Below are 18,947 nucleotides of genomic sequence, written 5' to 3'. Positions count from 1 at the left end.
TTCCGCACACATCAGCCCGCTGACGTCACCCGCACGAGGTCACGTGACCCCCGCCGCAGTGCGCGTGCGCCATCTGCCTTACCGTTTTATATCAAATAATACGATTTGCTCAAATCTAACTCGTAATGTAGCGATTCAAAGCCTCAGAGAGCAGCTTTCCTGTGCACGCAGGGATTCATTCAAAACGAACATTTAGCGCACATTTAAAATAAAATAAAAATATTACATATTTATGCCATATTGTATGAATTCATTGGTCTGGTCATTATGAGAAATTAATCACAGGTGTATGGATTGCCTGAATTCGAGCGCACGCTGTTTCTAACACGCCACAGTCTGTCTGTGTCTAAACACGAGTAATCTCATGTGTCGAGAGCTCGTTACCTGTAGAAGCGCTCGATCTTGTAGGGCGTCAGGTCCTGCTTCAGCTCGCTGCAGGCCTCTAGTATTCTCCAGCAGAGCTGCTTCACCTCCCCGAGCAGAGGCTTCTCCGGCCGCTCCATGCCTCCTCAGTCCTCACCGACGCGCTCTCCGCCGCCGTGTTCAGCGGATCTGCGGCACACGGGAGGCGCAGGGGGCCGGTCACGTGATCGAACGCGTTCAGGACCACGGACAGGGCTCCGCTCACCAGGTAGGGCTCACTACATAGGGCTCATAGACACGAAACACACAGTAAGACCCTAACTCAAGTCACTAAATATAGTGACAAACACGTCCCTCGACTCTTCAGTCATAAAAACATTAAAAAAAAAAAAAAAAAAACACTTTTTGAAACGGCATAGTTCTATAGTTTTATGCTTTTATATTAAATATTCTCTATATTTCTTATATTTGCATGAAGTGGCTTGACGCTTTATTGTTTTGCAATTTTTAAAAATAGTATAATTGATCACTTAAAAAAAAAAAAAGATACATAAAAGAAGTTACCCTAAACATGAACACTAAACAAGTTAATACACCAGCTATAGTGACAAACATGACTAATCAGTCGATATAAAAAAGCATAATTCTATACATTTATGCAGACGCTTTTGTGCAAAATATTCTCTAAATATGAAGTGGCTTAGTATTGTTTTGCTATTTATTTATTTTGGTATAATATAGCGTATATACTATATGTAATGTAAATAGTATAATGTATTGGTTTAAGAAACCCTTGTTTTTTTTTCCACTAAAATCATACATTTATCTAATTTATATAAAAATATTCTCAATTTTCATAAATATGAAGTAGCTTGACTTTAGCAAAACTATACATTGTTTTTAGTCTAAATTACACAAAAATATAAATTATAAACGTATACAAAATAAAATATACACAGTATATAAAAAAATTGCAATGCAAGTGAATTTAGTGTTTCAGAGAACCCTTTAGCAAGTAAATGTAATGCACTCTATACGCAAAGTCCTGTGGTTGTACCATGGTGAAGTAATGGTAATACCACGCTGCTTATGCAGTGGTGCAGAATGACTCGGATATCACCGTATTTAAATAACATTTACTTTTAACATAGCACTTCATTTTATAATCACGTTTCTCCAATGTGCTTTTATGTTACTGATAAAAGCATGCAAATGAAGCTCGTGAATTTGGTATAATCAGTATGTTTGTTATGCAGACACTCAGGAGAGATATTTCAACCTGTACACTTTTATTGGGCTACGCACAGACAAAAGGACACAATTCAGCTTTTGAGGAACAACACAACTGTTCATTACAGTACAATGCAAACCCTAGTGCATAGGCTTCAAGTTAGTCACGCCTGACCCCCCAGAATCTGTTTACAAAATAAGAGTCAAAAAAGGGGGAACTGGCGAAGCATGAGATTCCCCTAAATATACAGTATAGGGCAAATAAACCGATAAAGACGCTTCCAAAAAAGTAACCGAGACATCTAAACAAGTCCTAACTTTCCTGCCAAGCAGTCACCTCAAAAACAAACGGCATCATGGGTGCATTTTGCTCATTTTAGACAGAATGGACTAAAGCAAACGTGAATCCAAAATGTATTGCAATTATAACGAACCGTGGCGTGCATCTTCAGTTCCAAAGCCATTCCATGCTCACCTCTTCCAAAACAAACACGTTCCTTAAAAAACAAGTAATATCATTTACCCAGCATGCCTCTGTGCCCTTCAATACAAACATTCGCTCACCAAAGTCACGTTTTTCCTTCTCCAAAGCACTGACCTATTCCTACAAATACCAAGCACATTTCAAATAACAATAAAGTCCAATAAAGCTCACCAGTCGAATCAGAACACGTATAAGACGCGCATCGGATGGAGCAGGTGATGCAAAGGTTAAAGCACGAAGCTCTAAAACTGTGTTCTGGTTTCGACTCCAAAACCCACCGCCGTCCAATCCTCATCCACAAACACCGCTTCAGCGCCATCCACGTTATATACACGACACCAGCTGAAGAACCGTTTGTACACCAATAACGCTCACACTTACTAAAGGTGGATTAAATGGCAGAAATCCGACGGTAGAGAAAGCACAATATTGCACAAACAAGACATAAATAAATAAATAAACAAACTCTTCCGTTAAGAACATCGACTACTTTTTCTGGAATCACCATCAGGGGATTCTCCGCATGAAACAAAACACCGTTTGTGTTTGGATCACTCTTTACAAAAGACATAAGACAGACACACATGCACACAAACGTGTTTTTATGCTGCAATGGTTTCCGATCACCAATACTGTCGAAAACACTGAACCACTAAAAACGAAATGTAATGATTACTGTTGCAGGCCTTTAAATTCACTCTCTTCTGATCTGGGACTTGTCTATTCATGCCGTTTTGCTTGCTTGTTTTATTGGTATCAGTCAAATCAAATAAAAAGAAAACGTTACGCATGCTGCTATATTCATAAGAGAATCGTAATCCTCACTGCTGTTCCTCGCAAACCTACTGCCGAATTTCTGAATTACACGGTGATATTCTTAGCACTGACAACAAAACGTGTCACAAACATCATTTTCAAAAAAATTAAAAGGTATGACATTGTTGAAGCACGGTAGAAAAATATCTCCTGTTTGCGCATGTCGAGGTGGACTAAATGTGGCTTGAGAGCCATTACACAAAATCACTTCACAGAAGCATCAGCAGGGGGCAGTCACTTCATTTTTTGGTGGTGGTGGTGGTGGGGGGGCATGAGTACTGATTGGCACTTCACTTCCTGTTTCGCAGCAGGAAAGAGATGCACAATCAGAATGTATAAGACAGTTAAACAAACAAACAAATGCAAAACGCACTAATAAAGTGTGGATGAACAAACAAACAAACATTCAAGAGGAATTAATCATTAAAAACATCTAAGTGCTAATGAATACAGCATCAATGGTTTTACCGTTAAGCTTTTTCGGTCTGCTAAAGCAAGTCCATCCTAACAGAAATACCAAGAGTGTACTGTATATTCAGTCTAACTATTTCTTAATAAAATACATTTTTATGACTGCAAGCCAAAAGCATCTAATCAGATGCTAGCTGTTGAACTACAAGGGTAAAGTCCCTGGAAGTGAGTTTAGATATAACGTCCTCAAAGTGTGACAAACATTAGTATCTTATGCAAAAACAAATTAATTAGTAATGACAGTATGTTCTACAGCAATTGATTTCAGTGCCCAGTAGTACCTCTAACACTCGGAAAATGTGGCTTCCCAGATGTAGTTTTCAAGTATTAGTACTGCATCTTAAACTGGGAAAAAATGCTTAAACGGACAACAGAGAGCAAAGAAAGAATTGGTATAACTGGCTAAAATGTTCCAGTCCAGTCGATCACTTGAGGCGCTGGGTGACATTAGCAAGTGCTACAGCAAAAGCCTGCACAGCTGAGAAGGGGTACTGAAAGTCCAAGATGTATGCATTCCCATCAATCCTTCCGAATTGCATCACCTACACAGAGTGAAATAGAAGTTAGAAAGCACACAAATGGTGTCCAAAAGAAACAACATCTAACGCTTCTTGCGTACCTGTCTCCCCTCGAGCTCAATCTGGAAGTTCTTTGCAGATTCCTGCGTGACTCTTCCTCCAAAGTCCAGCTGGTAGACCTGCGTGGCTTCGTTCCAAAGAGGCTGTTTGTTGGCCATGATGTAGACGAACCCTTGGCTGCCGAGGCCACGGTCTTCTTTCTCGTTAGCCTTTCGGCATTTGATTTCGTCCAGCTCGCAGCCTCCCGCCCGCAAGTTCCTTTTTGATTTCCAGCTCTTTTTACCGCTTTGGCTCTGGTTCATCAGCTCGTCGCCACTGATGAAGAGCTCTGGCTCGCTCTCGGAGCTGTCCTGGAACTCGTTTGTGGTGGCCTTGCTTAGCTTTTTGGCTTTCAGCTGCTCTTTCTGGCCTTTCGGTTTCTTCTTGTCTCGTCCACCTAACCTCGGACTGGAGATGAGGGAGTTGAAGTCACTGAGGGCACGGCCCTCTTTTTTGGACTTGTTGCCCCCTTCTGTGATTGCTGGAACATTGGCTTCATCCGCCCGACTGTTGTCCAAACGCTTTCGGTTCTTCTTGCCAAACCTGTCTGCTCTTTGAGGAACCGGGCTTTCGTTCAGTGACAGCACCTCCTGAAAGCCTTCCCCAGCTTCGGCGATAGCCTCTGGGGGACTGACCGCATTCTGGTGGTCTGGAGGTGGCGTAGGAAGAGGGGGTGGTTGGGGGGGAGGAGAAAGAACAGTCTTATCCTGCATGTGCGAGGTCTTTGGTGGAAGGGATGGGGCAGGACCTGGGGGGCTTGGCATGGGTGGACAGGGATTGTAAGAACCCCATGGATGAAGAGGAATGGGAGTCATAGGCAGACTAGAACAAGAAGCTGTCCCAGGGTACATTGGTGGGAGGGGGCAGCAAGCAAGGTTGGGCAAATTGGGAGGATAACCAGGTGGGATGACCACTGCTTGGTCCTGCTGGGAAAAAGGAAGAGGAGTAACCACCTCTTTGGGAGAGGTGGGACGTGGAGAAGCTTGCACGGAACCACTGTAGGCTGCACTTGGTGGATAGGGCAGAGCAATCTGGTATGCTCCTGCTGGTTGGAAAGTTGTGGCGTTAGGACTTGTGGGAGATTTAGGCGAGAGGACAAATGGAAGACAGGAGACGTCCAGATGCTGTGCAGGGCTGAGGATGAGTGGGGGAGGTTTGTGGGATGCAGGAGGTCCAGAGGTGGGCAGAGTAGCAGTACGCTCTTGTGGAACCCAGATCTCTTCAGTAGCAGACGGATCCCATTGATACGGCGGTGGCCGTTTGACTGTCAAACTCACAACCTCCGTATTAAGAGCCATTTGCCACAAAGACTGATTTAATGCCTCATCCTCTGTAAAGGCAGAGTTGATATAGTCAGCCCTTTCCCTGTTTTCACCTCCACTAGCCACTCCACCGGTGCCATCCATACCGAGTAGGCTGTAGGAGGACTGGGAAGGCAGAGGCGAGGCACTGTTGGAGTGCACTATAACAGTGCTGTGAGGTGCACCACCTCCGGTTGGTGGGAAATCTTGCCTAATGATTGTCCCCCCAGCTATTCCATTACTTCCACTGCTGGTGGCCCCAGAGCTGACCCCACCGTTACTACTGCACTGACTGCATGTATAAAGAGCTGTTGGCCCTCTCGGCTGGTAGGAAGCAGACAAAGTACTGGCTTTGGCCTTGGAGGGTAGGGTCCTCTGTGGATCCAGCATCTGAGAAACCTTCAGCGCAGCTTCCCGACTGTTCCGCCTCATGGTAGCGTGAATCAAGCTGCTGTCCAATCTCTGGCCAGGGTTCCGCCCTGCTCCAACCTGATTGGCTGTGTCAGGGTAAGGGGGCGGGTCCCCACTGGGTATAGAGTACCGTGGCACAGTGAGACGGTTCAACGTGGCTGAGGCATAGGGCAACTGCACCTTCTTCCCCTCCACAGCAGAGGAAGATGATGAGACCCTGAGGGTGGCGGAGCTTCCCGGGCCCTGCAGCGTGTAAACATTCTGGTTGCAAACAAGTCGCGAGCGGGGACGACACACCTCCTCCACATTTCCGCTGCTGTCAAATGTGGTGATGCGTTCGTAGCCCAGTGGGGTTGGGTACTGAGCTGCCTGCGCACCAGGTGGATACAAGGTCAGATCCCCTTTCTTTACACAAGCTTCCCCTGAGGATGAAGTGCTAGAGCTGCTTCCTGTTGCCCCAGAGGTGGAATTCGTAGAAGCAGCAGCTGAAACTGCGACTGTGGCAGCTGCCATTGCTGCGGCAACTGTGCCAGGGTAAGGAGGGGGAGGGTTCATTTTGCTAATCCCAAGAGGGGCAGTAAAAACTACTGCATCACCCTCAGCCATTTGTGGGGCAGGCCGAGTGGTTTTAATTTTAAGCAGGAGCTCATGTTCCCCACGCTCCGCGACGTGCTCTACTGTTGGGGGAACGTCCGGGATGGTACTCTGCGGAAGTTGAATGACCGGGCATGACGGTTGACCTGAGGGCAAAGCTGGAACAGGGATTTGGATCTGATGCTGCTGTTGCAACTGCTGCTGCATTTGCTGGTGCTGCAGCTGCAGTTGCATTTGCAGATGCTGCTGTTGGATTTGATGCTGAAGCTGTTGCTGCATTTGCTGTTGCTGCTGCATCTGTTGGATCTGCTGTTGCATGTGTTGCTGCTGCTGTTGCTGCATGTGCTGATGCTGCAACAACTGTTGATGCTGCAGCTGATATTGTTGAAGCTGTTGCTGTAGCTGTTGATGCTGCTGCTGCGGTTGATAATGTTGTTGCAGCTGCTGTTGTTGTTGCTGCTGCTGCTGCTGTTGTTGTTGGGATTGCGCAACTAAAAGCCGACCAACTTCCATACCTCCAAAGATTACCTGTCCAGGACTAGAATACCTGGCAGGAACGGTGTACTGTGCCGTGAGCACAGTGTCCTGCTGTCCTTGGTCAGACACCCCAGGTGGTGCCACAGTCAATGTTGGATTAGACAACACATCCAACTGGACGTTTTGATTGGCTAGTAGGGATTGGACAAGGCCGATGCTCTGGGTTGGGGACATGGCTTGCGCGGGGCTGTGTATGGGGGCAATGGGTATGTTGACAGTGCAAGGTGGATTATCATCAGTGATTCCTGATGCTCCTGTGACAGGCAGGTCATCCTCATCCTCACTGAAGACATTAGGACTAAACATAGGTAGGTTAATGTATTCCACTGAGATCTTCCTCACCTCAGGGAGGTAGATGGTCATCTGTCTGGGCTGGAGGTGAAGCAGACTTGTCTTGTAGATAACTAGTGAGAGGGGAAATGTATATTAGAAAACATGGGACGTATAGATAAATGTAGTAGTTCATATTACTGAAAAATAAATAAACAATTAAAATACCTGCACCAAGATTTGTTGGCAAAAATGCTGCAAGCCCCACAATTTTGAACTTTGTTCCCCATATGTTAGATGTAACTTGCGCAAGATAATTGTGCTAAAATACGAGAAGACAAATCTTAATAAGGGGGAAACATTCAGTGAGCTCTTTAATACACACATAGATGTTTTTACCAATTTTACAGCCATTTTACCTGTGTGATGTCATCGAGCGGAAACTCCCGCCGAGTCAGACTCGGAGAGCCAATGGAGGGCTTGCGAATGGGTAACCGAGGCGATCGCGATATTTCCTGTGCGGTACGGGAGAGCTTGGGGGACTTACGGGGATCTATATTTATCCTGTTGGTAAAGGGACACACTAAGTCTCTACAGAGAAGGTAGCAAGCGAAGAAAAGAGTTCAAGGTGAGTTTGCAGCAGCATGCCGTCTAAAATTGCAGAGTTAAACAAGACTTCAGAACTGGAGGATCCGCGAGTTTCACGCTATCAAGATGAGCTCTATTTTTTTGGAAAGCATTTCATGATGCATATCTTGTTATTAAAGGGATAGTTCACCCAAAAATAAAAATGTGATGTTTATATGTGATTGTGTGTTTTTTTGACTCCCAAAGCCGTGATTCCCATCCACTTCCATTATAAGACTGATAGACTGCAATGGTTTGAGTTCAAAATCTTCGTTTGTGTTCTACTGAAGAAACAAAGTCACCTACATCTTGGATGCCCTGGGGGTAAGCAGATAAACATCACATTTTCATTTTTGGGTGAACTATCCCTTTAAGCAGGTTAAAATGTGCATCATCAATGAAATTCATGCATAGCCACATAAGCTGCAATACAGTGTCTTATTCCACTAATCAAGCAATCTAAAACATGCAGTACCTGGGAAGTTTGGGAGACTTGCTCCCTCTGGAGATCTTTGGTGATTTCTTTCCAACCCAGTCATCATTGAGCTCAATGTCACTAGAGTCTGAGCAATTGCAGCTGTCAATCACAGAGGGGATGAAGCTGTTGCCATAGACTTCATCTGTGATGAGAAACAATGTGAGCCGACGAGGAACTAAACCCGTGTGGCATTCTGGCCAAAAATTTGCTTGTATAACCCCACCTGCTTTCCCATCAGTCTTTGGGTCCATGATGACAAATTCTGGGCGAAGTTTGCTAATCCTACGGCCTTTCAGAATAGGCACAAGCCCCCCCAGATACTCCAGGTATAAGGTGTAGCAAGGGCCGCCGACCTCAGGGTTGTCCTCGGTGCGCTTCATGGTGCAGTGCAGACGCTCGTTACCTGATGTCGGATAACTAACAAAGTCCCGCATGTTGTTGGGATCTGGAATGGGGGGCTGAAGTGAGGAAAGGGCGCCAGAAAAAAAGACAAATGGAAGAATGGGAATGATGGTATGAACATATTACATTCAAAAACAAGATCCAACTCCCTGTAAACTGGAAGTTTTCTACCTTAATGGTAGAAGCGAAGGCAGAGGACACGTATGTGCTCAGACGAGAGGGCATGCTGAGCTTGGCCACATCTTTCTCCTCGTGTACCGCGCTGGCGATCACCTGTCGGCACAGCAGCTGCAGGCTGGCGACCCGATGCTCGACACGAAGCACGTACAGCACCGGGCCGCTGGCGAGGAACAGACGCGAGTCCCGATGGCCCCAGCACAGCGTACTGATCGGCCTCTGAACACAGATGCAGAAACCAACGGAATATCAATGAAGCAGTCCTGTACGCGTGAGATCACGTTTCATCTGTGTGAAATTGTCACATTTATCACAGTTTTATGAGGGTACATTTAAGACCTTTTTAAAAACCAAGAAAATGTGTCAAAATGTTGCATACAATGCGTAGTAGCACTTCAAATACTGAAAATACAACTTCCAACAGATCTTTATTCATTTTTAATTCATTTTACAAAAAAAACACTTAAAGGGTTAGTTTATCCAAAAATGAAAATTAGCCCAATTACTCACCCTCAAGTCATCCTAGGTGTATATGACTTTCTTCTTTCAGACGAAATCCAGTCGGAGTTATATTAAAAATTGTCCATCCATAAAACGAGATCAGAAATGAGGTCAGCGCTGCACATGCGTCACTCAGAAGTGACAAACGCGGAAACGCAGCGGAGAGATCAAAACAAAACAACGGTCACTAATTAGAAGTACAAAACGAGGATTTGTAAAGAAGAATGTCGGAGGATTTGGATATAAGCCAAGAGGAGACTGGTTTTCCTTTGCTAAAGTAAGGAAACTTTGCTTCCTTTGCTCCTTTAAACAAACGTTGATTTTCACGAGACTCACCGTAGCATGTGCAACGCTGAACTCAAAGATCAAAGACAATTTTTAATATAACTCCGACTGGATTCATCTGAAAGAAGAAAGTCATATACACCTAGGATGACTTGAGGGTGAGTAATTTATGGGCTAATTTTTATTTTTGGGTGAACTAACCCTTTAAGGTCTCATGAGCTCTGCTGCCAAACAGTGGGAATAACTTTTACTTTACCTTCTGATCACACTGAATAAAGTGAAGCTCTTCATCAGTGTTTTTGTCTTGCTTTCCGAAAGATTCTTAAAGTGCCCTGTTATTGCAGTGTGTAATGTAGCTGTATGTGAATGTAAATGATCTGAAAAGTTGTAAAGCCGAAAGTGCGCGATAAATAAAGTTATTGTCTCCCAAAAGAAAGGATCGGCTCTGAACAGCCGAAAGCTGTTTCAGCATTTCATGCCATGACTATGAATTTAAGACTTTTTAAAAACTGTAACAAAACAGTTACAAAAACTGTTACAGCGTAACAAAAGCAAAAGAGTGCTCTGGTATTATTGTGTGTGTGTGTGTGTTTATGAGCAAACGCTCACCTGAGCAGGTGTCTCCAGTGAGTAAATGTGCTCACCGCAAACATTATAAAACTTAACAATGGCGTTTCGGGTGGCTTGGGTGGGGTCAGAGTTCATCACGAGTCTCTCCATCCCAGCAACAGCCAGCAGGTCGCCCTGAGAGCACCACTGCACCACCACATCTGATTCATACACACGCAAACCAGTGTGAAAATCAACTTCATACATAATTTCACTATCAGTAAAAAACGTTAGAGCTTAGTAATGATAATCACTCACATATTCATACATAGCATCACTAATGATTCAGCAAATATTGATTTGTTTAGACTGTATTGATTTCCCCCACCTCTAACAGACTCATTATAGGAAATTAATTAGCATTGCAATAGACTGCGGCTGAGTACTGCACTGAGTTATCTTTCACGTCTGAACAAAAACACACAAGGCTTACATATAAACACCGATTCAGTCTAAAGTGGAAGTAAACAGTTGAGAGAGAAACGAATGCGTGCAGCTCTTAAAGTGACAGCAGACTAATAGCTGCCGCTTGTCCTTAAAGGGATAGTTCACTATTCACTCACTCTCATGTTGTCCCAAACCCGTATTAATTTCTCTCTTGTGCTGAACACAAAAGAAGATATTTTGAAGAATGTGGGTCACCAAACAGCTGCTGGTCCCCATTGGAAAAAAAAAAACCATTATGGAAGTCACTGGGGACCAGCAGCTGTTTGGCTTTTTTTAAGTGTTCAACAGAAGAAACTCATTCAGGTTTAAAACAGCTTGAGAGTGAGTAAATGACAGATTTTTTATTTTTGGGTGAACTGTCCCTTTGATGTTAATAAAACAACAAAACACCGAGAAAAATCACTGGCTGCTCTTGCTTTAATACAGTTGCTTGAATAAGAATCAGTGTATAATTTATACAGTGAACTGTATATAGTGTTTTAGTCTTATATTTGTTCATCTAAATACAGCTAAATACACCTACTGTACCTGAAAAATAAAGCACTGCTTGTTTTATTTGTAATGCGTGTCTTTCTTCATATTTTTTAAGAACAAAGATAAAATAATGACAACGATTTTTATCTTCGCCCACTTTGGCCTAAACATCTGCCACTCTTTTTTATTTTATATTTTGTTACCTTATAAGGCTTTGTTTTTAAAATGGGGAAATCAGCTTAGCTGTGCTGCAAAATAAAACCAACATGACAAAGAGTCGCAATAAAATCGTGATTTTCCAGAAAAAAATTGTGATGATATTTCTATTATAAAGCGGAGAGTTCCGGTCCTTGATTCTGATTGGCTGAGCCGCGTTCGAAGCTGTTGTAAATGACTCTACAAAGTAACATACACCTTTGTTTACGTTTGTGTGTTGCTCGGCAACCACTTTGTAGCAACCACAACTGTTTCTGAGGAGCTACATTGTTTGGTGGAAGAATACTGTTTTTATTAATATAATTACACTTTATTTGCTCTGTTTTATTTTGTGAAACCTTACTACGTATATGGAATAACCGTTTTATAAAAGCAATAACCCCCGTGAAGCCGTGGTTTACAGTGGATTTATAACAGCTAAGAGGGTTTAGACTTAAATAAAAAAAACAGAAATAATACGAGGAAGAACCTTTGAGGCCGGTGCGTATTAATGTGGGCGAGAGGTCATCGTAGTTGCTCATCAAACTGACGTCTCCAGACGTGAAGCAGACGGTCAACAGCGGCTTCAGACGGTGCACTGGAAGAAAAAGAGTGTCCCTGTTATTGTGAATAACCAGCAGGGCTCATCCTAACCCAGCGGTGCATTATTTACTGGGAGAACTGCTGCTGCTACGACCGAAGAAAGACCGGATCATGATCACACGGATGAGCAAACACAAGATCAATATGCATCTGAAGAGAGCATTTAAAACAGCGGTTACCCTGCAGAGGCGTGTAATCGTCCGAGTCTGTGTCGCTCTCGCTGCTGTCCTCCAGCAGAAAGCTGGGGTAATTCCAGGCCATGCTAGCGATGCCCTCCGCCTCGTGCAGCAGTATATGAGCCAGCATCCGGCCGTGACAGTCCATGACGATCACCTGCCCGTCCGCTGTGCCAAACAACACCTGACGAGCAAAACAAACCCTTAATGAGACAAACTGTAAGTCTTCTTAAGAGCTGCGCAAGTAAAATGAATACAGAACAAACCCACACAATCTGAAAATGAATCCTGCGTCTCATGTTCTTTTCCGTTTAAACAGACTGCAGCTCACGTTAAAATACTCAAGACATGTTCGATTTAATATATTCATGTGTGACCCTGCAGCACAAAAGCAGTCTTAAGTCGCTGGGGTATATTTGTAGCAATAGCCAACAATACATTGTATGGGTCAAAATTATACATTTTTCTTTTATGCCAAAAATCATTAGGATATTAAGTAAAGATCATGTTCCATGAAGATATTTTGTAAATGTCCTACCGTAAATATATCAAAACTTAATTTTTGATTAGTAATATGCATTGCTAAGAACTTCATTTGGACAACTTTAAAGATGATTTTCTCAATATTTAGATTTTTTTGCACCCTCAGATTCAAGATTTTCAAATAGTTGTATCTCAGCCAAATATTGTCCTATCCTAACAAACCATACACCAATGGAAAGCATCAATTTATTCAGCTTTCAGATGATGTATACATCTCAATTTCGAGAAATTGACCCTTGTGTCTGGTTTTGTGCTCCAGGGTCACATACGTGTGTGTATTGGTTTAATTGGTACATATGTATTAGAAATATACTAATACATCAACACATATCAATTAGAGGTTGACTGATACTGGATTTCACTGATGTGTTTAAATAAAGGCAGTAAACAGATTGTTGTGCGAATTAAATAATGCCCTTACTCTTTCCTTCCTGTGAGTTTACATAAATTGAATGCCAGATACAGTTTATTTATTGTGTAACCAAAATACCAATAATATCCAGAAGAAAAAAAGATTTTATGCATAATGCAGGACTTTTAATTATAAACAAGCCTGACTCTTATTTTGAAATGTTTTTAAATGTAAATTATGTTTGAAAAAATTTTTTACATTTTATTTTTACTGTATTTATTAAATGCTTATATTTCTTATGAAACTTTTTATTACTTTTTTCTCTAAAGCACTGTGTATGAAACATGCTATAATTAAACTATTAAGCTGTTAAAATAAGAATTATTATAAATCAATAAATTATTAAATATAAAAATAATTCATAAAATTATTAATTGAATTAGTTCAATTTTAACATCTTTTTTATATTTCTTATAAAACTTTTTATTACTTTTTAAAAATTTTTTTAAGTATTTCGACTATTACCATTTTTTTATAATTTTTCTGTAAAGCACTTTGAATATCACTGTGTATGAAACGTGATATAAATAACAAAAAAATAAATGAATAATAAATAAACTTACTTTCCCTATTAAAATAATATAAATTATTTTAACTTTTAAAAAATTATTTAATAAATTTTTTTTATATTTATATATAAATAACAATAAATAAATTAAATAAATACATAAATAATTGATAAAGTTATAATTATAAAACGGAGAGTTCCGGTGCTTGATTCTGATTGGCTGAGCCGCGTTCGAAGCTGTTGTAAATGACTCTACAAAGTAACATACACCTTTGTTTACGTTTGTGTGTTGCTCGGCAACCACTTTGTAGCAACCACAACTGTTTCTGAGGAGCTACATTGTTTGGTGGAAGAATACTGTTTTTTATTAATATCATTACACTTTATTTGCTCCGTTTTATTTTGTGAAACCTTACTACGTATATGGAATAACCGTTTTATAAAAGCAATAATCCCCGTGAAGCCGTGGTTTACAGTGAATTTATAACAGCTAACGGGGTTTTAGGCACTCCGCTTCAACACCCCTTAGCTGTTATAAATTCACTGTAAACCTCGGCTTCTTGGGGATTATTGCTTTATTTTGAATTAGTTTTTAGATTTAAGATAAGACTTAAATATGCCATCATATCTGATATGTGTCAGTAAACCTGCGGTCACCTGCTGGTCGTCGGGGGTCCAGATCCCACAGGTGATCTGACTCTCCAGGTTGATCTCCGAGGACCAGTGGCGCTGACCGCTCACCGAGCCCACCAGCACGAAGCCATCGCGGTACGAGATCAGCGCCTGCATGCCGTCGTGAGACCAGGTGAAGTCGCTCACCTGCACAGGTACAGCAGGTTAAACACCGCGCCTCGTTTGAGGAACAACACTGGAGCTGTAGGACGTCTCACCTGAGCTCCGCGGTCATTGACCAGCTCCACTGACCAGCGGCCCTCATACTGGATCCAGACGAAGATCCCGCCGTCGGTGTCGCAGGTCGCCAGCTTCTGGAAGGGCTCGTTCCATCGCACCAACACCACCTGCGAGAGCAGCACAGAAAACACTCGCTCGTCTGATTTCAAACCAAACCGTACGCTTCGGACCACAGCTGCTTCCCAAACAATCAGACGAATGGACTGCAAATATTGATCGCGAGAGTGTGGAGCGATACGAGCAACTATAAACACGAGACGATATCATATTCACTGACAGCTCCATTATGAAGGTTTCCCGCAGCGTTTGACTTTTACAATCATTGGAATTAATAGATTTAAATGACTCTTTAGCATTCAAAATGTCATTTTATAAATGCAATATGCAAATTTGGAGCAAATCAAGCCATTTATTTTAAATATTTGAATTATTAATATTTTAATTTAAAATTAACTTTAATACATTTTTTCCTTGCCTTTTTAATGTGATTTTTACATGCAACTTTGAAGCGATTCAATCCATTTATTTGACACATTTTAGAACCAAGCAAAACTTAAAATAAAAACTTATTTCACAAGAGATCGACCAATATGAGCGAGTGAGTGAATGGTTGATTGATGGATGATTAAAACGTAATTACATTTATTTTTTCAGGCCTTCAAATCACAATCTCAAAAAAAATAAAAAAAATAAAAAAATTTTATGTTTGATTAAAATGGATTTTTCCCTAGCCTTTTTTAATGATATTTTTTGCATATTTGAAGCAAATTTATTAGTAAAATAATGTGTGAAATGTATATTTCTCATGATGGTGAGCGATCAGTAATGTGACGTCAGAGCCGTTCCCTACACACACACACACACACACACACACACAGACACACAGACACACAGAGACAGACACAGACACAGAGACACAGACACACAGAAACAGACAGACACACATACACACAGACACACACACACAGAGACAGACACATACACATACACACAGAGACACAGAGACACAGACACACAGAGACAGACACACAGAGACAGAGACAGACATAGAGACACAGAGACACACAGACACAGACACACAGAGGCACAGACACAGAGGCACAGACAGAGAGACACACAGACAGACACAGAGACACACAGACAGACACAGAGACACAGACACACAGAGAGACACACGCAGAGACACACACAGACACAGACACACACAGAGACACACACACACACAGAGACACACACACAGAGACACAGAGACACACACAGAGACACAGAGACACACACACACGTGCAGACGCAGGGAAACACACACGGCGTTCTGCTCGCAGACTGAAGATCTGACCAAACGCAGGATTACAGCAGAAACACAGAGTCAGCCGCTTTAGTAACTCTACTCTTTGCAGTTTATGATTACAGGGATCGTTCAGAAATGTTCATTATGTTACTCGCCATAATGTCCTTCCAAAAGTTTTAGATTTTCCCAGTAAAACACCAAAAGAGAATATAACGTTTTATGACACTTGTGTAGTGTTTTTTTTCTCACCGTCTGAATCGGAGCAGAAGCAGCCGTCTGAATGCTTTTCTATCAGACGCAGATGATGAAGGCTAAGAGTCCCAGCAGAGAACAGATTACAGCCGTCTATTTTAATCCGGTCTATTTTCTGCTCTCTTCATGCGTGATGGACGTTTCTCAAACATAACATGCGTCTGATGAGATGATTTGCAGACTTCATGATTCATCTCTTTAGATGACTTAGTTACCACACAAAGGCCATTTTTAAATGCAAATCTGAAGCAAATCAAGACATTTACTTTAAATATTATTATAGAAGCAAAAAACAAAACACGTATATTCACAAGAGATCGACTGAGTGATTGATGATCAATAAAACGGACACTTTTTCAGGTCTTGTAATCACAATTTTAAAATTAAAATGTATTATTCCCTGCCATTTTTATGCATGTTTTGAAGTAAACCGAGTCATTTATATTAGATATTTTAGAACCAAGCAAAACTTTAGTAAAGCATTATACTCAGAATTATTTCAGAATTAAAACAGATTTGTGTGCAAGTCCTCACCTCACTGTTGTGTCCCCGGAGGTTGAAGTTGATGCGCTGCGGGGAGGGCCGGTCTCTCCTGCCGTGGCTGGAGGTGAAGGTGACGCCCACGACTCCCCGGCCGTTCCCCGCGGCCAGCCAGCCCTCCTCATAGCAGCGCCTCCTGCACACGGGCTTCTCCTTCTCGCTGCGGGGCACGCGGCCCTTCCAGGACAGGCACAGGATGCTGGAGTCGCTGCAGAGGACGGGCCCAAGCTCCACCGCCGCGAACATGCCGACCCGAGGCTCCGCGAGCGGCTGCACGCAAATCCACAGAGTCACCCGGCTCACCGGCGGGTCCCTGGGGTCCAGGTGAGAGCGGCCGCTGCTTCACAAACACTTCCGGCCCAAAAGTACTGCATAAAAAGACCAGCAAGGCACATAAATTACATCACGCCGACCAGCGGACACACAACCCGTGCCTTTCCGGGGAATATCGAGGACGGAATTCACCAAAGAGGCGCAAATATCCAAGTCACAGGAAACCTTCTCCTCCTTGAGGCTGGGGACTTAGCCTCATGACGTCATTACGGCCGGCGCCCCGCTCCCAGTGACGTCATCGACGGACGGAACGCTCCTCTCCGCGCGCTCATGGCAGCTGCTCGGCTCCGCCCGTGACGTCATCGCATCAGAGGAGCCGCCGGCCAATCAGCGTCGGGGATTCCTTAAAGACGACAAGGGCAGAACATAAACACAAGTAACACACTGAACGCGTTCACAGCGCAAATATGAGCGCCACAACAGACAAAAACACACCGTTCTGAGCTACCAGAAACAGCTTTCTTCAGAATAAAAGGCGCTTTAGTTTGCCAGCGTTTCCCTGAATTACAAGCTGAAACTACACGGAACGAGTTGCCTAGTTATTGCATTAAACGTGTAATTATAGTCAAAAACAAATCGATTGTTCATCTAATGCTCTTGTTTACGCGCTGAACATCCATAATGCAATCTAGACCCAACGATAAGAACAGCATTCCGAGAATTAAACATGGATGAATTCAGTATAAATATAGAATACTAGTCCTGACGAGCCAAAACTAAGACACTCAAATGAAGATATAATATGTGGTTATTAGATTAAGAGAAGGAAAAGCGCCGTGGCTGTATTTGTGTCTTTGTTAGCTCCGCAGCTAAAGCTACACTCACCTCAGGCGCTCCTCGCTGGTTTCCCGCTTTAAAACGCAAGAACCGGATGAACTGGATGAGCTGGAGGAACGGACCCGGTCCGCGGATGATACCGAACCCCGAGCGGAGCGGTTCTGCTCGTTATCTGCGCGTGAGGGAGTCAGATGAGCGGTTTTCAGCTGCTGCTGTCTCTGATTCTGCCGCTGTCCGGGCCCTGCGCTGGGTCACGTGAGCACCACGTGACCACACCCCTCCCCCCGCGCTTTTATTTTGATGTAATGTCCAGAACCTGCTCAGAGCACGTGTCTTCTTAAGATTTCACACTAATACGACAGAGAAAAAATATTTTAATTCAAAAAATTAAAAGAAAGAAGTGTTTTATTTTTAGTTTATTACGTCTCATCCTAAATGCTTTTTAATTAAAATTACGTTTAATTAAATAAATGTAAAAAAATGTATGTATTTCTACGTCTTCAACTCGCATTCACCAAAATAACACAGAAGCTGAACACTGAAATTCTGGCATACTGAATCGAAATTATGACAAAGTCATAATGATGAGAAAAAAGTCCTAATTATTTATGACTTTAAAAGTCTAAATTAGGACATAATCGAAATTGTGACTTAAAGAGTCATAATATGGCATTTAATATCGAAAATATGGCATGAAAAATAGAAATTATTACATAAAAAGTCGAAATGATGACACAAAATTCTTAAAAAAATATTAAATAAAAAGGTTGTCAAGTCATATTTATGAGATGACAAATTATGATAGTTTTTTTTTGCCTTTTTTATCTAATATCTATGACTACTTTATGTCTGTTTATTACTTAGTATGTCAAAATTAGAAAGCTTTCTGCAATTATTGTTAATGCCGCATAACAAATGAGCAGATATGACAAGTATATCGAGTAGTTTTCCACCCAGAGTTTTAGTTTTAAGACAAAACTGCTCTAAAAGCGGCTAAATTAAATCTCATAAAACTCACCAGATTGCAGTTCCATTGCCCTCGTCTCTCCTTTGACGTCACTTCCGCTTCCTTCCAGAAAACATGGCGGCCTCCTCCGTTCGCGTCCTGTCGAAGATCATTCACGGACACTTCCTCCCGGTACTGCAGCCTCTTTATCCGTCTCTGTCTCCGTTACTAGCCTAACCTAGCAGCTCATCGTGTTTTAAGCGTTATCTGTCGTGTGCTGTGTTTCACAGGCTGCTGCAGTCCGGCATCAAACCAGCAGTTCACGGTCAGTGCCTCACACTCACTCTCTCATACACACACACACACAC

At 42.4% G+C, this 18,947-nt stretch overlaps 2 protein-coding genes and 1 pseudogene across 6 annotated transcripts in view; 1 reads left to right on the top strand and 2 right to left on the bottom strand.

Moving 5' to 3' along the window:
- Positions 1-599, bottom strand: part of LOC107701369 (transmembrane protein 181-like) — a 7,698-nt pseudogene extending 7,099 nt beyond the window's left edge.
- Positions 600-1,984: 1,385 nt separating this feature from the next.
- Positions 1,985-17,906, bottom strand: LOC107701364 (tubby-related protein 4-like). 4 transcript variants are annotated; one of them, XM_016503354.1, is made up of 15 exons: positions 17,682-17,906; positions 16,989-17,199; positions 16,518-16,891; positions 14,422-14,550; positions 14,189-14,350; positions 12,072-12,252; positions 11,780-11,887; positions 10,174-10,334; positions 8,773-8,997; positions 8,423-8,657; positions 8,197-8,341; positions 7,514-7,685; positions 7,323-7,416; positions 3,984-7,228; positions 1,985-3,906 (listed from the first exon to the last, which is right to left on the bottom strand). In XM_016503354.1, the coding sequence occupies exons 3-15, from the start codon at positions 16,767-16,769 to the stop codon at positions 3,790-3,792; spliced, it is 5,226 nt and encodes a 1,741-aa protein (XP_016358840.1). In that variant the 5' UTR covers positions 16,770-16,891; positions 16,989-17,199; positions 17,682-17,906; the 3' UTR covers positions 1,985-3,789. The 4 variants fall into 4 exon arrangements, with proteins under 4 accessions (XP_016358840.1, XP_016358839.1, XP_016358841.1 ...); XM_016503353.1 differs by having other exon boundaries at positions 16,518-17,199; XM_016503355.1 differs by having other exon boundaries at positions 7,514-7,658; positions 16,518-17,199.
- A 755-nt stretch (positions 17,907-18,661) lies between these two features.
- mrps10 (mitochondrial ribosomal protein S10) overlaps positions 18,662-18,947 on the top strand; it is a 4,031-nt gene continuing 3,745 nt past the window's right edge. The window contains exons 1-2 of one of the 2 annotated variants that reach the window (XM_016503360.1): positions 18,662-18,771; positions 18,870-18,904. In XM_016503360.1, coding sequence (XP_016358846.1) covers positions 18,715-18,771; positions 18,870-18,904 — 92 coding nt within the window. In that variant the 5' untranslated portion in view covers positions 18,662-18,714. The remainder of the gene's footprint in view (positions 18,772-18,869; positions 18,905-18,947) is intronic. The other variant, XM_016503359.1, reaches the window with a different exon arrangement.

The sequence above is a fragment of the Sinocyclocheilus anshuiensis genome, unplaced genomic scaffold (assembly GCF_001515605.1).
Source record: "Sinocyclocheilus anshuiensis isolate Anshui unplaced genomic scaffold, SAMN03320099.WGS_v1.1 scaffold1566, whole genome shotgun sequence".
In the NCBI taxonomy this organism is placed as follows: Eukaryota; Metazoa; Chordata; class Actinopteri; order Cypriniformes; family Cyprinidae; genus Sinocyclocheilus; species Sinocyclocheilus anshuiensis.
Note: the sequence above shows the minus strand (reverse complement) of the source record. Positions and strands in the feature narration are given on the sequence as shown.